At 34.6% G+C, this 15,825-nt stretch overlaps 2 protein-coding genes across 2 annotated transcripts; one reads left to right on the top strand and one right to left on the bottom strand.

Moving 5' to 3' along the window:
* The first annotated feature begins 393 nt into the window (after window positions 1-393).
* LOC111453481 (toll/interleukin-1 receptor-like protein) lies at window positions 394-1,040 on the top strand. The gene is made up of 2 exons (XM_023094600.1): window positions 394-863; window positions 971-1,040. Exons 1-2 carry the CDS (start codon window positions 394-396, stop codon window positions 1,038-1,040), a joined length of 540 nt encoding a protein of 179 aa, XP_022950368.1.
* A 1,149-nt stretch (window positions 1,041-2,189) lies between these two features.
* LOC111453321 (helicase-like transcription factor CHR28) lies at window positions 2,190-12,001 on the bottom strand. The gene is made up of 11 exons (XM_023094377.1): window positions 11,560-12,001; window positions 10,841-10,931; window positions 8,999-10,164; window positions 8,180-8,251; window positions 8,003-8,080; window positions 7,015-7,918; window positions 6,018-6,148; window positions 5,672-5,893; window positions 4,559-5,173; window positions 4,166-4,375; window positions 2,190-2,699 (listed from the first exon to the last, which is right to left on the bottom strand). Exons 1-11 carry the CDS (start codon window positions 11,686-11,688, stop codon window positions 2,595-2,597), a joined length of 3,723 nt encoding a protein of 1,240 aa, XP_022950145.1. The 5' UTR covers window positions 11,689-12,001; the 3' UTR covers window positions 2,190-2,594.
* Window positions 12,002-15,825: the final 3,824 nt, after the last annotated feature.

The following is a 15,825-nucleotide window of genomic DNA, read 5'->3' as shown; positions in this document are numbered from 1 at the left end:
ATAATATTAAATTCCCTACTTACTTTTTGTGCTTAAAATTTAAAAAAAAAATAATAATTAAATAACAAATTACAAAATTTAAGATTTTGTTAAATATAAAGTAAAATTTTATATTTAATAGATTAACTATTTTTTTTTAATTTTTCTCATAAAAAACAATTTATTATTAAACACTTATAAATTAACCCATTATCATTTCTCCCTCCGTTTCCACTTGTTGACGAGTTCTGGGTGACAATCTTGTTCATATTATTATTATTATTATTATTTAAATAGATAATTAAGAAAGTTCGTGGTAATTCAAAATTGGAACCCTATAAATAAAGAACCCGAATTCCATTAATTTCATAAAAATTAAATACCAAATTTTAGTGTTGGAAGAGAGCGTGAGATATGCAACGGTCACCGGCGGCGGTGAAGGCCACGCACCTGTGCGCCAAAATTAAAAACAGAATCAAAACGGAATCCCCAGATTTCGACGTGTTCATAAGCCACCGTGGAATCGACACAAGACGGAGCGTGGCCGGAATATTGCACGAGCATTTCTCCGGCTTGGGGCTGTGGCCATTTCTCGACGTCAAGTCCATGTCCCCCGGCGACAATCTAATTGGCAAAATTGACTCCGCCATCCGAAGCTGCAGGGTCGGAGTACCGGTTTTTTCGCCTCGGTATTGCGAGTCCTATTACTGTCTCTATGAGCTGGCTCGTATGCTGCGCTCCAATAAATGGATCGTGCCGATTTTTTGGAATGTGAAGCCGTCGGAGCTCCGAGTTGCCGATGAAAATAAAAGGCTCAGCCGCTTCGCTTGGGCCGTTGAGGAAGCTAAGTGTACTGTCGGCTTGTCTTTTGACTCCACAAATGGGTACAATTTAAATTTATCCTAATAAATAAATTAATTAATATATATATATATATATATTTCTAATGTAATTTTATTATTATTATTATTATTATTATTTTGGTGTGCAGTGATTGGTCAGAACTGCTCTCCAGTGTTTCAGGTGCAGTGATGAAGTTGGTCGAGGAAGATGAAAGATAAGATCAGATTTGAATAGTTTTTCGACATATATATATATATATATATAAATGGTTATGTATTTTGGTATTCAAAGTTCATTACTACTATTTTATATGTTATTTATTTATTTGATTTTCAGTGTACATTTCTTTTGGTACTTATTTATTGATGTATAAATTTTATTAGATAAATAAATGTATTCTTCTAACTATGCTTATGATATAATAAAGTCCTCAGTAATGATATAATGTATTATAAAGTATATGATATTACAAAATTTTTACTATAAATATTTTTGAAAATTATATTTTTACTCTTTTTTTTTTATAAAATTTATTTTTTGTGTTTTGAATTTTCCTACAAATTCAAATATATATATTTTTAAGAATGTAAAAATTATTGTAAAATAATTATAGTAAAAACCAGCCTAAAAAAGAAAAATAATAATTACCAAATGATTTATTTCATTTTATTTTGTCGAGGGAAACGAAACTTTTATAGTAATAATTATTAGATGAACATGACTCTTCCAATAATATGATATTGTCCATAAGCATAAGCTCTCATGGCTTTGCTTTGGGCTTCTCCCCTCGAACAAAGTACACCTCTCCTTAATCGAGGCTTGATTTTTTTTTTTTTTATAGTCTTCGAACAAAGTACACCATTTGTTCGATACTTTAGTCACTTTTTTTACCATGCCTTCGAGACTCACAATACTTTGTTTGACATTTGAGGATTCTATTGACAAAATGGCTAAGTAAGTTTAGGGCATGACTTTGATACATATTAGATGAACACGACTCTTCACAATGGTATGATATTGTCCACTTTGAGCATAAGCTTTCGTGGCTTTGTTTTGGGTTTCTTTGAAATGCATCATATCATACCAATAGAGATATATTCCTTACTTGTAAACCCATGATTATTCCCTAAATTAACCTCTAAATTAGCCAATGTTGGACTTTCATCCAACAATAATGTCTCTCTTTTATCCATTATAATAATGTCGTTTTTATACACGCAGAAATTTCTCCCAAATCAAAGGAATTGAAATTCTCTTAACCAATGGAACAATAAAATTAATTTACTATAAGAAGAAAAGTGTATAATATATATATATATATATATATATATATATATATATATAACAAACATAGAAGAGGGGAGATGATAAAGCAAAAAAATACTATCTATATCTTTACATTTGGAAAGGAAAAGAGTTTTGACAGATATAATTTTCTATCTTTTCTATAAATTTCTAATTTTTACAACCTGTGGGATATACTGCGGGAATGGGGTGTAAACAGAGTCCACAGAGGGATCAAACTGTGTGTGAGAAAAGAATTTGAGTGGCCAAAAATGGAATCAAAGATTTCTACAAAATGCTATTCACAAATCATCTGGTTGCCCGACTAATCTAAATATGTCGGACAACTTGCTTTCCAAAAATGGGGCCAATGCAGGCAGCCTTCACCACCACCCAAAACTTCATATCATATGTGCATATGATGTTATGATGTTAGCCTAAATCATCAGCAGCCAATTCCAAAGAATAATCGGAAAGTATATCTATCATCACATCATAAAAAGGTAGTCCAGGTCTTCTACTGTGAGACGAGTTTGTTGACCGCCTGCTTTGTCTTCTCCAAATGCAGATGAAACCATTTCTCTTTTCTTTTGCTGCATGAAACAAATGAATGCATATAAACAATCAATTAACCAACAGAAATGGATGCAGAAATTCAGATCACACGACGTCCCTGATTGGAACAGACGTGTAAATTCATGGAGAAAAACACACAGGAACGCTTTAAAAGAATTATAAGATTTTTTCGCATTCTGTCACAAATCCATTGTGCCTAACCATTGCCAAGAATGTGGTTGTCATACATAAATATGTGGGCAAATATGAAGTACAATTAGGTTGGGGAAAAAGTTCAAACAGAAATATAGTGTCCTAACCTAAGAAGCAATATACAGACACAATGACACGTGAAGTTTAAAAGTTTAGTACCGAGGCAAAGATACGTTTTTTGTCGAGTCCTTATTGTAAGTCCTTATATATTCTTTCATGCAAAAATGGAGGGAAATGATCAACATAGCTAATGTCAACCAAGGCCTTGTTTAACAATAATATATGTAGCTATTCTGTTGCCGACTAGGATTGATCATTACATGATTTCTGTTCAAGGCTGGAAAGCGAGAGAGAAAGAAAACCATGAGAAGGAGAGTTGGAAGAGAAGGTAAGTGGTGAAGGAGAACAGAATCAGTGAAGGCGAGGTCGTGGGTCTCACCGCCGTTGAACATTACTCGCTGAAAGTGAGACCTGAAGGGATGGGGCTAACATGGGCGAGGGGTCAGAGAGAGGAGAGGGGGAGAGAGAGAGAGAGAGAGTTTTTCTTGTTCTTTCAATTTTAATGGTTGAATCTCACTAATTCTATTGCATGTCACTTTCCTGTAGGTTGACTAATGATCGAAGTACTAAAAGGAACCACTTCCTCAATCTTAGGGATGAAAATGTAAGATTTTGAAATCTAAGAACTAAATAGATTCTAAGACCCACACTTCCTCGGTCATAGGGATGAAAGTGTAAGATTTTGAAATTTAAGAACTAAATAGATCCAGACACTCATGCTTCCTCGATCTTAGGGATGAAAATGTAAGAATTAAATAGATTATGATACCCAAATTTCAAAGATCAAAAAAGAACATAATAATTAAAATTTTCAAAATACAATTTCCTAAATATATATCATATTTATACAAGGAAATTCAAATTCTTATATATTTATTTACATTTACATGCTTAAAAAAAAAAGTTGGATGTACTTTTCTCTCATATATTACTTTTGACCTAGATTACTATTTACATCTATTTATGCCTGACCAACATAACCTTGCACAACTAACTAACACGTCTATTATGCTAACTAGTACTGAATATGTGTACGAACAAGAACATGTTACCCAAACTAAAGTGTCTGTCTTTCCTAGATCCCAACTAACTTTTGGTAAGGCAAAACTAAAGTTTTTGAAACTTCACTTAACTGATTGCGTATCTGCATAGTAAACTGGATTTTGATCAATCTAGAACAATCAAGAACTCAAATCAATAATTGAAAGTGAAACATGTGACCAGTACGTACCTGAAGGGCTAAAATACGATCCTCGACTGTGTCTCTTACAGTTAATCTCAACACTGTAACAGGACGAGTTTGTCCGATTCGATGTGCTCTATCAATCGCTTGATCTTCCGTTGTAGGATTCCACCAGAGGTCCAACAGAAGAACATGGCAGGCAACGATCATGTTTAGACCAAGGCTAGCAGCTTTCAAAGACATGATCATAACTGACACCTATTATAAGGGAAATTACTGAATCATATTTATCATGCAAACAAGTTGGAAGGTAAGAATAACAGGCAGTATTTCTATCAATAAACAGAAAAGAAAGGAAAAGACCATGCAGCATACATACAGATGTGCGATTATAAAATATGTGAAAACTACTCAAGTGTAGGGCCAGTTCGTTTGACAAACCTCCGGAACATTGTTAAAATCCTTTACTGCTTTATCTCTAGCAAGTACTGACATGGTACCATCAAGTCTTCTGTACTGAATGGAGGAGTTTTTTAGACCTGCTTCAAGCAAATCTAACATTCCCGTCCACTGAGAAAAGACTATTGCTTTTTCTACACCTATTCCAATTGATTCGCAAGAGCCTTTGTTTGTAGAATCTTGACACTTGGGACCTTCCATTTGCGGTTCAGTGGATGGAGCATCGATTGATTTCTCGCTGGCTCCAACAACAGCAAGTTGGGAAGGGCTGTTTTTTGAAGAGTATTCCTTGGGTTTAGCCAATGACACCAGAACCTCAAGAGCAGCTTTAATTTTAGAAGACTCGTACATAACTGATGAAGAGGGCTCCACTGAGTCACCAACCGTGGAAGAAGAGCTAACCACTGAATTGTCCTCACTAAGCTGATCGGAGTGAGAATTGCATAATGAGGACTTGGAAAACAACAAAGATGCATTGAGACGAACTTTGCATCCTGCTGTAGGGCACTGGCTATCATCACCAGAGAGGTGTTCCAAAATGCATTGCTTGCAGAAAACGTGACCACATTCTGAAACAACCGCATCTTCAGGTGGATCCTACAGAAATAATCACAGAAATTTGATTTAAGAAATATACCGCTTATCTCTTACCAGATAAATGAAAGATTAGCAGGATAACAAAGAGAACATGGGGAACTGCATAAATATCAGAAATGATGAAGTCACAAAATGAAGCTAAAAAGCTCCTTCTTACAGAGTGTTGCGATATAAACATGTCATACATCTCTGACATAACAAGAAAGCATCATGCAGAGCCCAAACAGCAGTTTTTGAGGCGAGAAATTCACATATAACGTCAAAGGTACAGAATGCCTCAATATATGTTCAGCAGTTATAAGGGATAAAAAGAGCATCAGAATTTCATGCTTTGTAATTTTTATATTAAGCAAAAAGTCAACAAATTCATGATAACTTATAAGCCAACAGATAGTTGGAACTAAATGTGGTATTTAAATCCCAAATACACTAAACCATACTAATATACTAGAACTAAAAAGTATCACATCAAAGAGAAGAAATGAGCAGAAGATATACATTACAGATGCCACAAATAGCCAGTGATGCTTCCAGACAGTTCAGTAGGAAAATCTGTTTTTCCCGAGGAAGCTTCTTGGCCACATCAACTGAAGATCTCCATAAAGATTTAGAGTCGTATGGTTTAACAAGAAGAGGGTGATCACAAGCTTGTCGAAGGCGCAAAAGCATCAGTAAGATGTTAACATAATTTTGTTTAACAGTTCCAGCTGCTGCATATTCCTGGAGAAGATTCTTAGTAAGTAATAATAGAAAGAGGCAGGAGGTAATTAGATATTGTAACTGAAATTCCATACACAAGGCAACAAAACGAACTACACACAATTTCCTTTTGAAAAAAACATACTTCATACTGAGCTCTTGAGTCAGCCTCCAATTTAGAGTAGAAATCACGTTCTTCCTCAGTAAAATCCACCTTTTTCAGTTCCACGTGTTTAGGTGGCAATGTAACAATGGGTTGCCCATCAAGAAGTGTGCCTACACAAGAAGAGCCGTAGAATGATCCTAGTCAAATTGGTAAGTTCATAAAATATCAAAAAGTGTGTGCAATGGAATGGCAAAGAAAAGTAAAATGCGGAGTTCAAACAGAATCCACCACATGGTACAAGTAAAAACTAATGAAATTGCCCGACAAGATCATCTGAATGTTACATCTTACAAAGTAAGCAACTAGAATCAAGTGAAGTTAAATAAAATAGGTCACGAGGAATCAATTACCAGAAACTCAAGAAAACGAGGGAAATGAGGTACATTATTTACATCATTAAAATGATAATACAATTGTCCAACAAAGTTAAAAAAATGGCATATTGTCGTCAGAAGAAATTATCCTGGTGCTTTCACGTGATAGTAAGTGTTAAGCCTCGTAGCTAATCTCAATTTAATTGAACTTCTAATAAAGCTGGCAGATCTGATATCCATAAAGCCCAATTCCTCAGACCACTCCAAAGCAAACTCATAAAAGCGACCAACAAGACTACCAGCTCATCATCTTACCATGATTCAAGAACGTCATCAAGTTATTTTCCATTTTAAATAAAAATAAAACTTCCTGTACATGGTAAAACTCAAAAAATTTCTCAAAACATCAGCAAGGCAACAAAAATCAGAAAGACTATATTATAATTTATAAAATAAATGGAAAGGCCATGTGAATCAGATCATAGCCGTGGGGACAATCCTCCTCGCCCTAGAGGAACTATATAAATCAAATTTGAAAGTCAAGAAGCGGGAAACAAGACTGTTTCAACTTTTGGAGAAAACCAAAGACAGAGTATTATTATAATTAATTCCAAATCCTTCAGACCATGTAATTGATACACAGAAGTTTCAAGCGTTCTCACCTTTTGTTCGACGTAACATTATTGTCCTTAAAATGGCTTGAAGTTTTTTGTATCCTTTGGATGGATTCTTGTTGATTGGCACCTTAATTGCTGAACAGAACGAATTATATGCAGCATAGGGATCATATTTGAGAAACCTAAAATAGCTATAAAGATCATCAATAGCATTTTGAATAGGAGTTCCTGACAAGCACCACCTACGTTTTGCCCGCAGACCCCAACAGGCCCTAGCCACCTGTGTCTTGTGATTCTTGATACTCTGTGCTTCATCCAATACAACCCGGAACCACCTCACTTTAGCAAGAGGGCGGGCAACTGATTCAAACATTTCATTGTCCACTGCTTTCTTATTCTTTGATTGTTTCTTATCAGAACCAGAGAAGTTTTTCCTCTTCTTGCTTAGAGAAAATTGCATGGGTAGAATAGTTTGTTCCTCTGTATGGCGTTTCTCATCTTCTTCTTCATCAACAATAGACTGCTTTGGTACCTCCATACTCACGATTGAGTAGGTTGTAAGAACAACATCATACTTGGCCAGCTCGCAAGGGTCCTTAGTTCGACTACTTCCATGGTATACAAGCACTGACAGATTAGCTTTACTAGAAACCTTATTATGTAATTCATCAGCCCACTGCCTCAATACACTTGTTGGACAAACAACAAGGGTTCCAGCAGCTGGCCTGCCTTTAGCTTGTACCAAATTGTTTTTGCCAATAGTTAAATTCTTACTCAGTGAAACTTGATGATAGAATTCTTGTTTTGGCACATCAAGCTCAGGAAGTATATCATCATCATCATCCAAATTTAAAGTCTCCAACTCATTATGCCTATCATTTGAGCAAGCTTTAATAGGAGCCCTTTCCTTTAGTATTAGAGCAATCGTTGATATTGTTTTCCCTAATCCCTGCAAGTGACTCACCGTGTCAATACAAAAAGGAAAATAAACTTCATAGTATCTCTATATATTAAACAAATTCTTAGTTGAAACCTGATCATCAGCAAGAATCCCCCCAGCACAGGATACACTAGATGTCTCCTTCTCAACCATCCATGACAAAGCAATTCTCTGTCCAAACATCCTTGAAAGTTAATAATACAACCACATATTATTTTTAAAAAATACAAATAAGGAAGAAAAGGTTGTGTTAATAAAAGAATATACAACCTGATGCCTTAAAAGAGGAACGTCTAAAGCACCATCAGGCGGACTAGTTTCTGATTTTGGTTGAGAAAGATCCTGCAAAGCTCAATAACCTGAGTCTTATCAACTTCTCCGTCATATAAACAAACTCTAGAGAGGATGATACAAAATTAGGTTAAAGTTTTACTAGAAGTATACCATCCCAAATGTCAGAACACAAACAAGAATGTATGCAACAAAAGTGGATACAGTCAGGATGTCAAACAATAATTAACTACAAAATTTGCGTCTGTGTTGCAACGTCAAAACAGAAGCCGAGGAGAAATGCAATAACAGTAATTGCAAAGAATAAATGAGCTACACCCTTGTCAGTAACTGTTAAATATATATTTTGTTTGTCTGAAAAACATGCAGAAGAATATGTATAAAAAAATTAACAACAAACATGTCTGTGTCAGAGCTCACAAGCATCTGATAGCCCAACCTAAATACTGTTTCGTAAGTGATGGACAAACTATTGATTTTTTATTTTTCTTTTCTCAATGAAACAATTTCATCGATGGACAAAAACAACAAATGAGGGAGTCCCAAACAATTTCATTATACAGCTTCAATTTTTTTTTTCTTCTGATAAAACTGTGTTAGATTGTCAACATACTTCCATACTTTTCACCGTAGTAAAGGATCCATTTAGTTATTTAAGAAAAAAAATCAACTGTAAATGGAGGAAACAGGTTGGAAAGAGAAATTGTTTTAAAACTCTAGGAATAAATGTTCATTTACATTCAAGGACATTGTTTCTGCACGTTACAGTTTGCAGAAACAAAACTAAACAGAACTAACCTGTAATGCAACTTTTAATATGTCCATGTCTTTGGCCTTGGGTCTCATGCTTCCTAATCCCACATAAGCAGAAAAACCACCGACTATAGAACAACTTTGTGAAGCAATAACAGAATTTCCAACCACAAGAGATCGGTTTAATGGTGCAGGATGACTCAAATCTTCAATTATACAGATATCTGGATCATCCTCCACTTGGGTCTTGTCTGACAAATTACTATGAGTTGATTCAGGGCTGACTAGTGGATAATCTATATCACTCTTGCATGGAGTCAATCTATGATCTCTATCATCCTTGATGAAAGCCAAAGGCTGATTGCTTAAACTAGATGAATAATCATTGGGAGAATATTGATCAGTTATGTATAAATTCTGATACCTGCCACCAATGGAGGGTCTGCTGGATGTTCCACAAACCATATCTTCAGAATGAAAAACTCTTCCGGATGGAAAAAACATGTTTTCCTCCATCATAGATTGCCATGGGCCACTACAAGATTCAACCAGTGAATCCATCGTTTCATTCTTCACTTGGTTAACAAGCTCTTTGCAAGATGAATTCAACTCAGTAGACATTGGAAGCTCCATGGATGTCTGAGCAATACGAAGCTCATCAGCATGAAATGAATAGTTTCCATCAAACGATGAAATAAAGTTTCCACCTTCACAATTCTGATTCCATCCCTTTACATTTGGATAGCCATCAAGATTTAAATCCTTTGAGACTGACTGTCTCGATACTGATTTGTGATCAGTAGCCCCCTGTGCATACAAATTCATTGTAGTACTTGAGGACAGGCTATTGGATGGAAACTCTCCTTCATGCATCATCATGTTGATTGCCATGCCCCCATTTCCAGAAAAAACTGAAGAATCATAATCTCCTGGAAGAAAGTACTGAGAAGAAACTAAAAAAGGTTGCTCCACGGTACTCATCCAGTATGGCATGTCTGAATAAGAGTCAGTAACATCAGTCGCAAAATCAAAACTTTGGTTTACTGCAGACTCGGTAGGAATCACTTCTATGGAAGAATGCTCTGCATCAGACAAATGCAATTCCACTGACGCACATGAATTATTTTCTGAGGATCTCAAGGCTTCTGTGCCCTTATCATCCAAAATGTTATGATTTTTCAAAGTTACATCCATGAAACCATGAGATATATCTGCATTGTCAAAACAACATATCAAGATGAAAATGCCAGCTTATGATGATGAGACCAACAGAAAAGGCAATAAATGATGGGAAGAATTTAATTTCACTAGAGAAAGGCCAGTTATTAGACCAAGTATGAATCATCAAGAAACATTATGTGCAAAACGTCACCGCATCTGCCAAATGGTTACACTAGTGTTTTCCTCTCATAAAGTCAAGAAAAGATAAAGCTAAAGGACTAAGGCCTCAGTCTAAAACCTGAAAAGAGTTTGATCCAGCAGCAAAAGCTGCTAGAGATTCTCTTAAAACAAAACCTGTCATCTTCTCACGATGGGGAGTCACCCTTGGAACTTCAAAATAACATTATTTAACACTAGACAAGGAAAAACGAACAGAAGAGATAAATTTTTGAAAGACTTCAAACACTTCCTACTTTCTGTAAACTGGGAATAACTAAAGAAGGTAAGAGATAAAAATCTAGTTTTTGGACGCTGTCTCTAGTAACTAGCTCCTTGAGGTGCACCTTTATGCATATAAAACCAAAAACCCAATATAGCCATGGATGGTGGGTATACATGAAGTTGATGTAAGAATTCAAGGTAACACATCCTACTACTCTGAGCATTAGAGGAAGTCAAAGTCTCTAATAATAGTACCGATGCGATATAATATTCATTCATACTAACCGTTCTGCAGTTCGGAATTCTCTTGGTTGGAAGAATCAGAAGCTGGTTTGCCAGCCGATGCATTATATGGCGACAAGTCCTCTGGCTTATCCTGCGATATTTGTAAACAAATAGCCAAGAGAAAGTTCTAGTGAGATATAATGTAAAGATTATCCAGGTACCCCGTGAGAAGATATAACACGCAAAGAGAAAGTCTACCAAAAACCCATGCCCTTTGCTATCCCCTTATTTCTCCACTTAGCTTTGAGGTACAAGTCCAATGTTGCTTCGTATATATCCAGTTTAAAATTAATTAAAAATGGTCCATAAACAGAAAGAAGTAGAGATATATGAGTTCTGCACTCTTTTGAACAAATTCCTAGGAAACAAGTGAAATAATGATAGAATATTATAAAGCCATATTTCAATTTTATCTTATTCATTAGATGCGAGATGTCAAGTGCTTAGCCGAGAGAATGACCCAGAATCTTTGGGTGAAGCAGCATGAAAATAAACGTCGCTCTGTACTATGAGCTTAGCTCGTTTACTCTGAATTTTTGGTTGAATCAGCTGTTAGCGGATCATACGCTCAAAGCACCAACCAATTCTAAGGGATTCCAACCTAGAAATGGGGAATTGCAACTGTTTGCTACAGTTTCCCCTAAAATCCAAGGCCTCTAAACTCAATTTCAAAAAAGGAAAATCAGTATTGTTCTATAACCAACAGCAACAAAACCTACCTGCAAAGGATCCAGATCCTCGCTCAGTAGATGTATTAACGTTTCATAGTCAATGGACATGTCTTCACCAAAATCATCAGAACCATACTGGAGAGGCAAATTAGAAGCCTCATCCGCCGCCATCAACATGATGATAAAAACAAACAGCCACCAGCAACGACGAAGCGTTGTTTTCCAGCCACCAAAGCAAAATCCGACGACAAGCGTTTATAATCCAAAATCCACCCCAGCGATTCACACAAAACCCGCTTCATTCACTCATCTGAAACCACCATGAACTACAAAAGCAGCGGAATTCATTCACTAAAAGGAAGTAAAATTCAGAGAAAGTTCGTGTGGGACTTTTGCTCCCCAATTTCGGATGGAAGAGTACAGAGAAAGATAAAGAAGACAAAGTCGGAGATCGCCGACGGATTCCGTCATTTTAAATAGGGTTTTGTGAAATGGTGCGAAATTTGAAGACTATTTCATTAATTTTTATTTATTTATTTGACTCTGAAATTAAAAATAATATAATTAAATAAATAAATAACAAAAAGCCGTGAGCTGAGTAAATAAAACACCGCCACTTCCACCCGTAACGCCGAAGATAACGGTAACAGATATTCGTCTCAAAAGTGGACGGCGATTTATGTCCCATTCATTCATGCCACTCTACACGCTACCTCTTTTCATTTTTTTTATTACCAAATTCCAAAAAAACATCATTTTATTTATTATAAATATGATTTATTTATTTATTTATTTCTAATTAATATTTAATTGAAAATTATTTGTTGGTCTGTGAATATGTTTTTATGAAAATTTAACGAAGGTTAGAATCTTGACATCATATAGGTTAGAGAGCGTTAAAGACAACTCTATCTATACGTGGAGATAATTGAATATAAATTGATTAATGGGAATATTATGAATATTTATCGACCAATAATCTAATGATAATTAAGGATCGTAGTTTTATTTTTATTCATATAAAAAATTATGATTCATTTTTTTAACCCACGAACCAAATCAACCTTAAATTATATTATAGTCGTTTAATGCTTAGAACTAAAGCATGTAAAGAAAAGTCAATATTACAACTTGGACAAATGCCCGTGGACGAGGAACATCAGACCCTCTTTTGTTCCATTCAAAGTTCAATATATGGGTTTATGGAGTCTAAATTCAACACATTTATTGTATCCTCAACTTTTTGCATTATATTCAAAGTGTAACATTAAATGTATAAAGTTGCACTGTCTAATTATTTTTGTAACGTTGAATAATAGACATCAACGGTGTACTTTCTTAGAAATATATATATATATATAATTATTTGATAACATGATTATATTTTTACATAAGTGATTACATTAAACTAGTAAATATTTAATTATAGAGTATTTTATTGTCGGTTTTATTATTTCAAAACTAAATGCAATAGACAAAACTACCCTCTTGCAGGTACCCTTGGATTGCTGAGGATTTTAATTTACAAGGTTAAGTTTGTCATTTTACCTTTTTAGAATTTTAATTGAATTTTCTCGTATAATATAAAATATCATTTATTTTTTCACCTTCAGTGAAAGATCTTCTGCTAATGGTTGACTAACACCCATCGTTGACCCATTCCGCATTGACTTACCGGACTTTCTCAAAGATCTAGACTCTTCGCTGCCGGAGCCTGCGGTGGCCGGCGATTGGGATCCCTGGCCGGAATTCTCAATCCTCGCCTCGCCTTTGCCGGACTCGCGTCTCTGTTATGAGCCATTCTCATTGACCCAACGACGCCGTTTTGTCGAACTGGCGACTGGTCGGACTGTGAGCAACACGTGAATTTCTATTTATTTTCCAATACAATAATAAATTAATTTTTTTTATTATTTTTTAATATCTGGGCTGTAGCCCTAATCCTAGGCCCAATCAAAACGTTTATATCCAACGGCCTGATATGTAGTTGGGCTATGGGCCCAAAACCATCTATCCCGGCCCATTTTATTTATAAAAATAAAACTAAATAGATGCAAATTTTTAAAATAAATAAAAAAATTTAAAACCATTTTAAAAATTATTCCCAAAAGGAGAATAAAAGGCACGTCTTTTCTTTTCCCATCCTTTCCTTAGTGTCATGTCATTGTCACGGCGTCGTTTCAATAATATTCCCATCATTAAAAAAAATGTACCGTTTTTATTATGATTCTATCATATAACTAATAAATAATTATAATGAAAGGCATTTTTGTTTAAATCTTTACATATAAATAGAATGATTAAAAATATTTAAAAATAATATTATTCTAACAAAATTCAGCTTTTTGTTAAATTTATTTGTCATTTACCGCGTAATAATTGAATTTGAAGTCCCTTCCTTATCAGCGTAGCTTTCGGTTTAGCTTTCCATACTAAGAATAGTTGGTAACGTGTGTTGGCTCAGTTTAAAATAATTATGGTATGAGTCAAACATAGACCACTGAACAAGACATTTGTTACCATTTAAAAAGTCGATGATTTGATTTTTCATCAATGGGGTTCGAACCTATGATCTCTTAAACGAAGAAGTATATTTTAATATATTGAAAAAATGATTAAAATAGTGTTCTCTACAAACACTTAATGATAATTTAATACACCGTGGTATGATGTTGTCCACGACTCTCTACAATGGGATATGATATTGTCTATGACTCTCTACAATGGGATATGATATTGTCCACGACTCTCCACAATAGGGTATGATATTGTCCACTTTGAGCATAAGCTCTCATGATTTTGGCTTCCCCAAAATGCTTCAAATCAATTGAGATAATATTTTTTTATTATAAACCCAGGATCATTTGTCCACTTTGAGCGTAAGCTCTAATAGCTTTAGCTGTCCCAAAAGGTCTCAAATAAATGGAAAGAGTATTTTTTTTATTATAAACCCATGACCATTCCTTAAATTAGTTGATGTAGGACTTTAATCATCCAACATCTCCCCTCGAACAAAGTACGTCTTCCCTTAATCGAGCCTCGACTCCTCATTTTTCTTTTGGAGTCCTTTATTCGACATTTAAGGATTTACCAATCTATTAGCACGACAAAGTTTATATCATGTTAGATGAACACGACTTTCCACAATTGTATGATATTGTCCACTTTGAGCACAAGCTTTCGTGACTTTGTTTTGAGCTTCCCCATAATGTCTCAAACCAATGTAAAGAGTATTATTTTATTATAAACCCATGATCATTTCCTAAATTAGCTGTTGTGGAACTTTCATCATCCGGCACACCAAACATTTATCTTGGTCGAAAAGGTAAAAAAGAATCGAATTAACCATAATTCAAGTGGAACGTTATTTAGTTTATGATATTTTGGCACCTAATTTCATAATTATATGCAGATTATGCCTTTTAACGTGACAAACACACAATGTATATTATTTCTTTTTTCAACAAATTTTCTGTCAAAAAATGAAGAAATCTGCTAACAAAAAAATTAAATTTAAATTTTATAAAACTAAGGGAAAAAAAAAACATAAACAAACAGCCGACACTCAGACAGCATTGATTAATGTCGTGTTTTGTAAGTTAAAACCAACCATATAATAATTTAAAATTTGTATAATCAAAAGCCTAATCACCACAAAATAAATTTTATAATGTATCAACGGAATTAACCGTACATGTAAGTGATATTCACTTATATTTTCTATTTAGATACTTTATGATTATCATTAATTTATCAATCATATATTAAAATAAATGATTGCCACTGCTATTCAATAATAATTATATATTAGAGGCACAAAAATAAATTACGTTTTGGGTGCAAACTATACGGGTTCTTCTATTATGTTTTGGGTGCAAACTATCCTCACGAACCAACACGAGCTATTTCAATTCATACAAGTCAATGCTTGTCATTCTAGCATGTTCTATCCTCAATCACGTGCATTTTTTAAAATTTTATAAAAAGTCACTCAACGTTGAAGCATATTAGCTATAGAGTTCTAACACCAAAAAATAAAATGCAATTGGTTTGCGTATATAATAACTTTCATTTCTTCGTAAATTAATTAAATTAAAAAAATATTCTGCGAGTATAGACATATATATCATCCGCTGATTACGGTGGTTGGAAAGGCAAAACCTTAACGAAGAAGGGATAGGAGGTGGGGTCCCAATTTAGGGTTTCGACCGTTTGCAAAATTAAAATAAAAATACAAATAAACTTTGAAAATCCCAATTTTTTTGTGCGAAGTGTCGAATTCCCACATGCATAAAGAATCATATATTGGGTCCT

The sequence above is a fragment of the Cucurbita moschata genome, unplaced genomic scaffold (genome assembly GCF_002738365.1).
Source record: "Cucurbita moschata cultivar Rifu unplaced genomic scaffold, Cmos_1.0 Cmo_Scf00015, whole genome shotgun sequence".
NCBI classification, from domain to species: Eukaryota; Viridiplantae; Streptophyta; class Magnoliopsida; order Cucurbitales; family Cucurbitaceae; genus Cucurbita; species Cucurbita moschata.
Note: the sequence above shows the minus strand (reverse complement) of the source record. Positions and strands in the feature narration are given on the sequence as shown.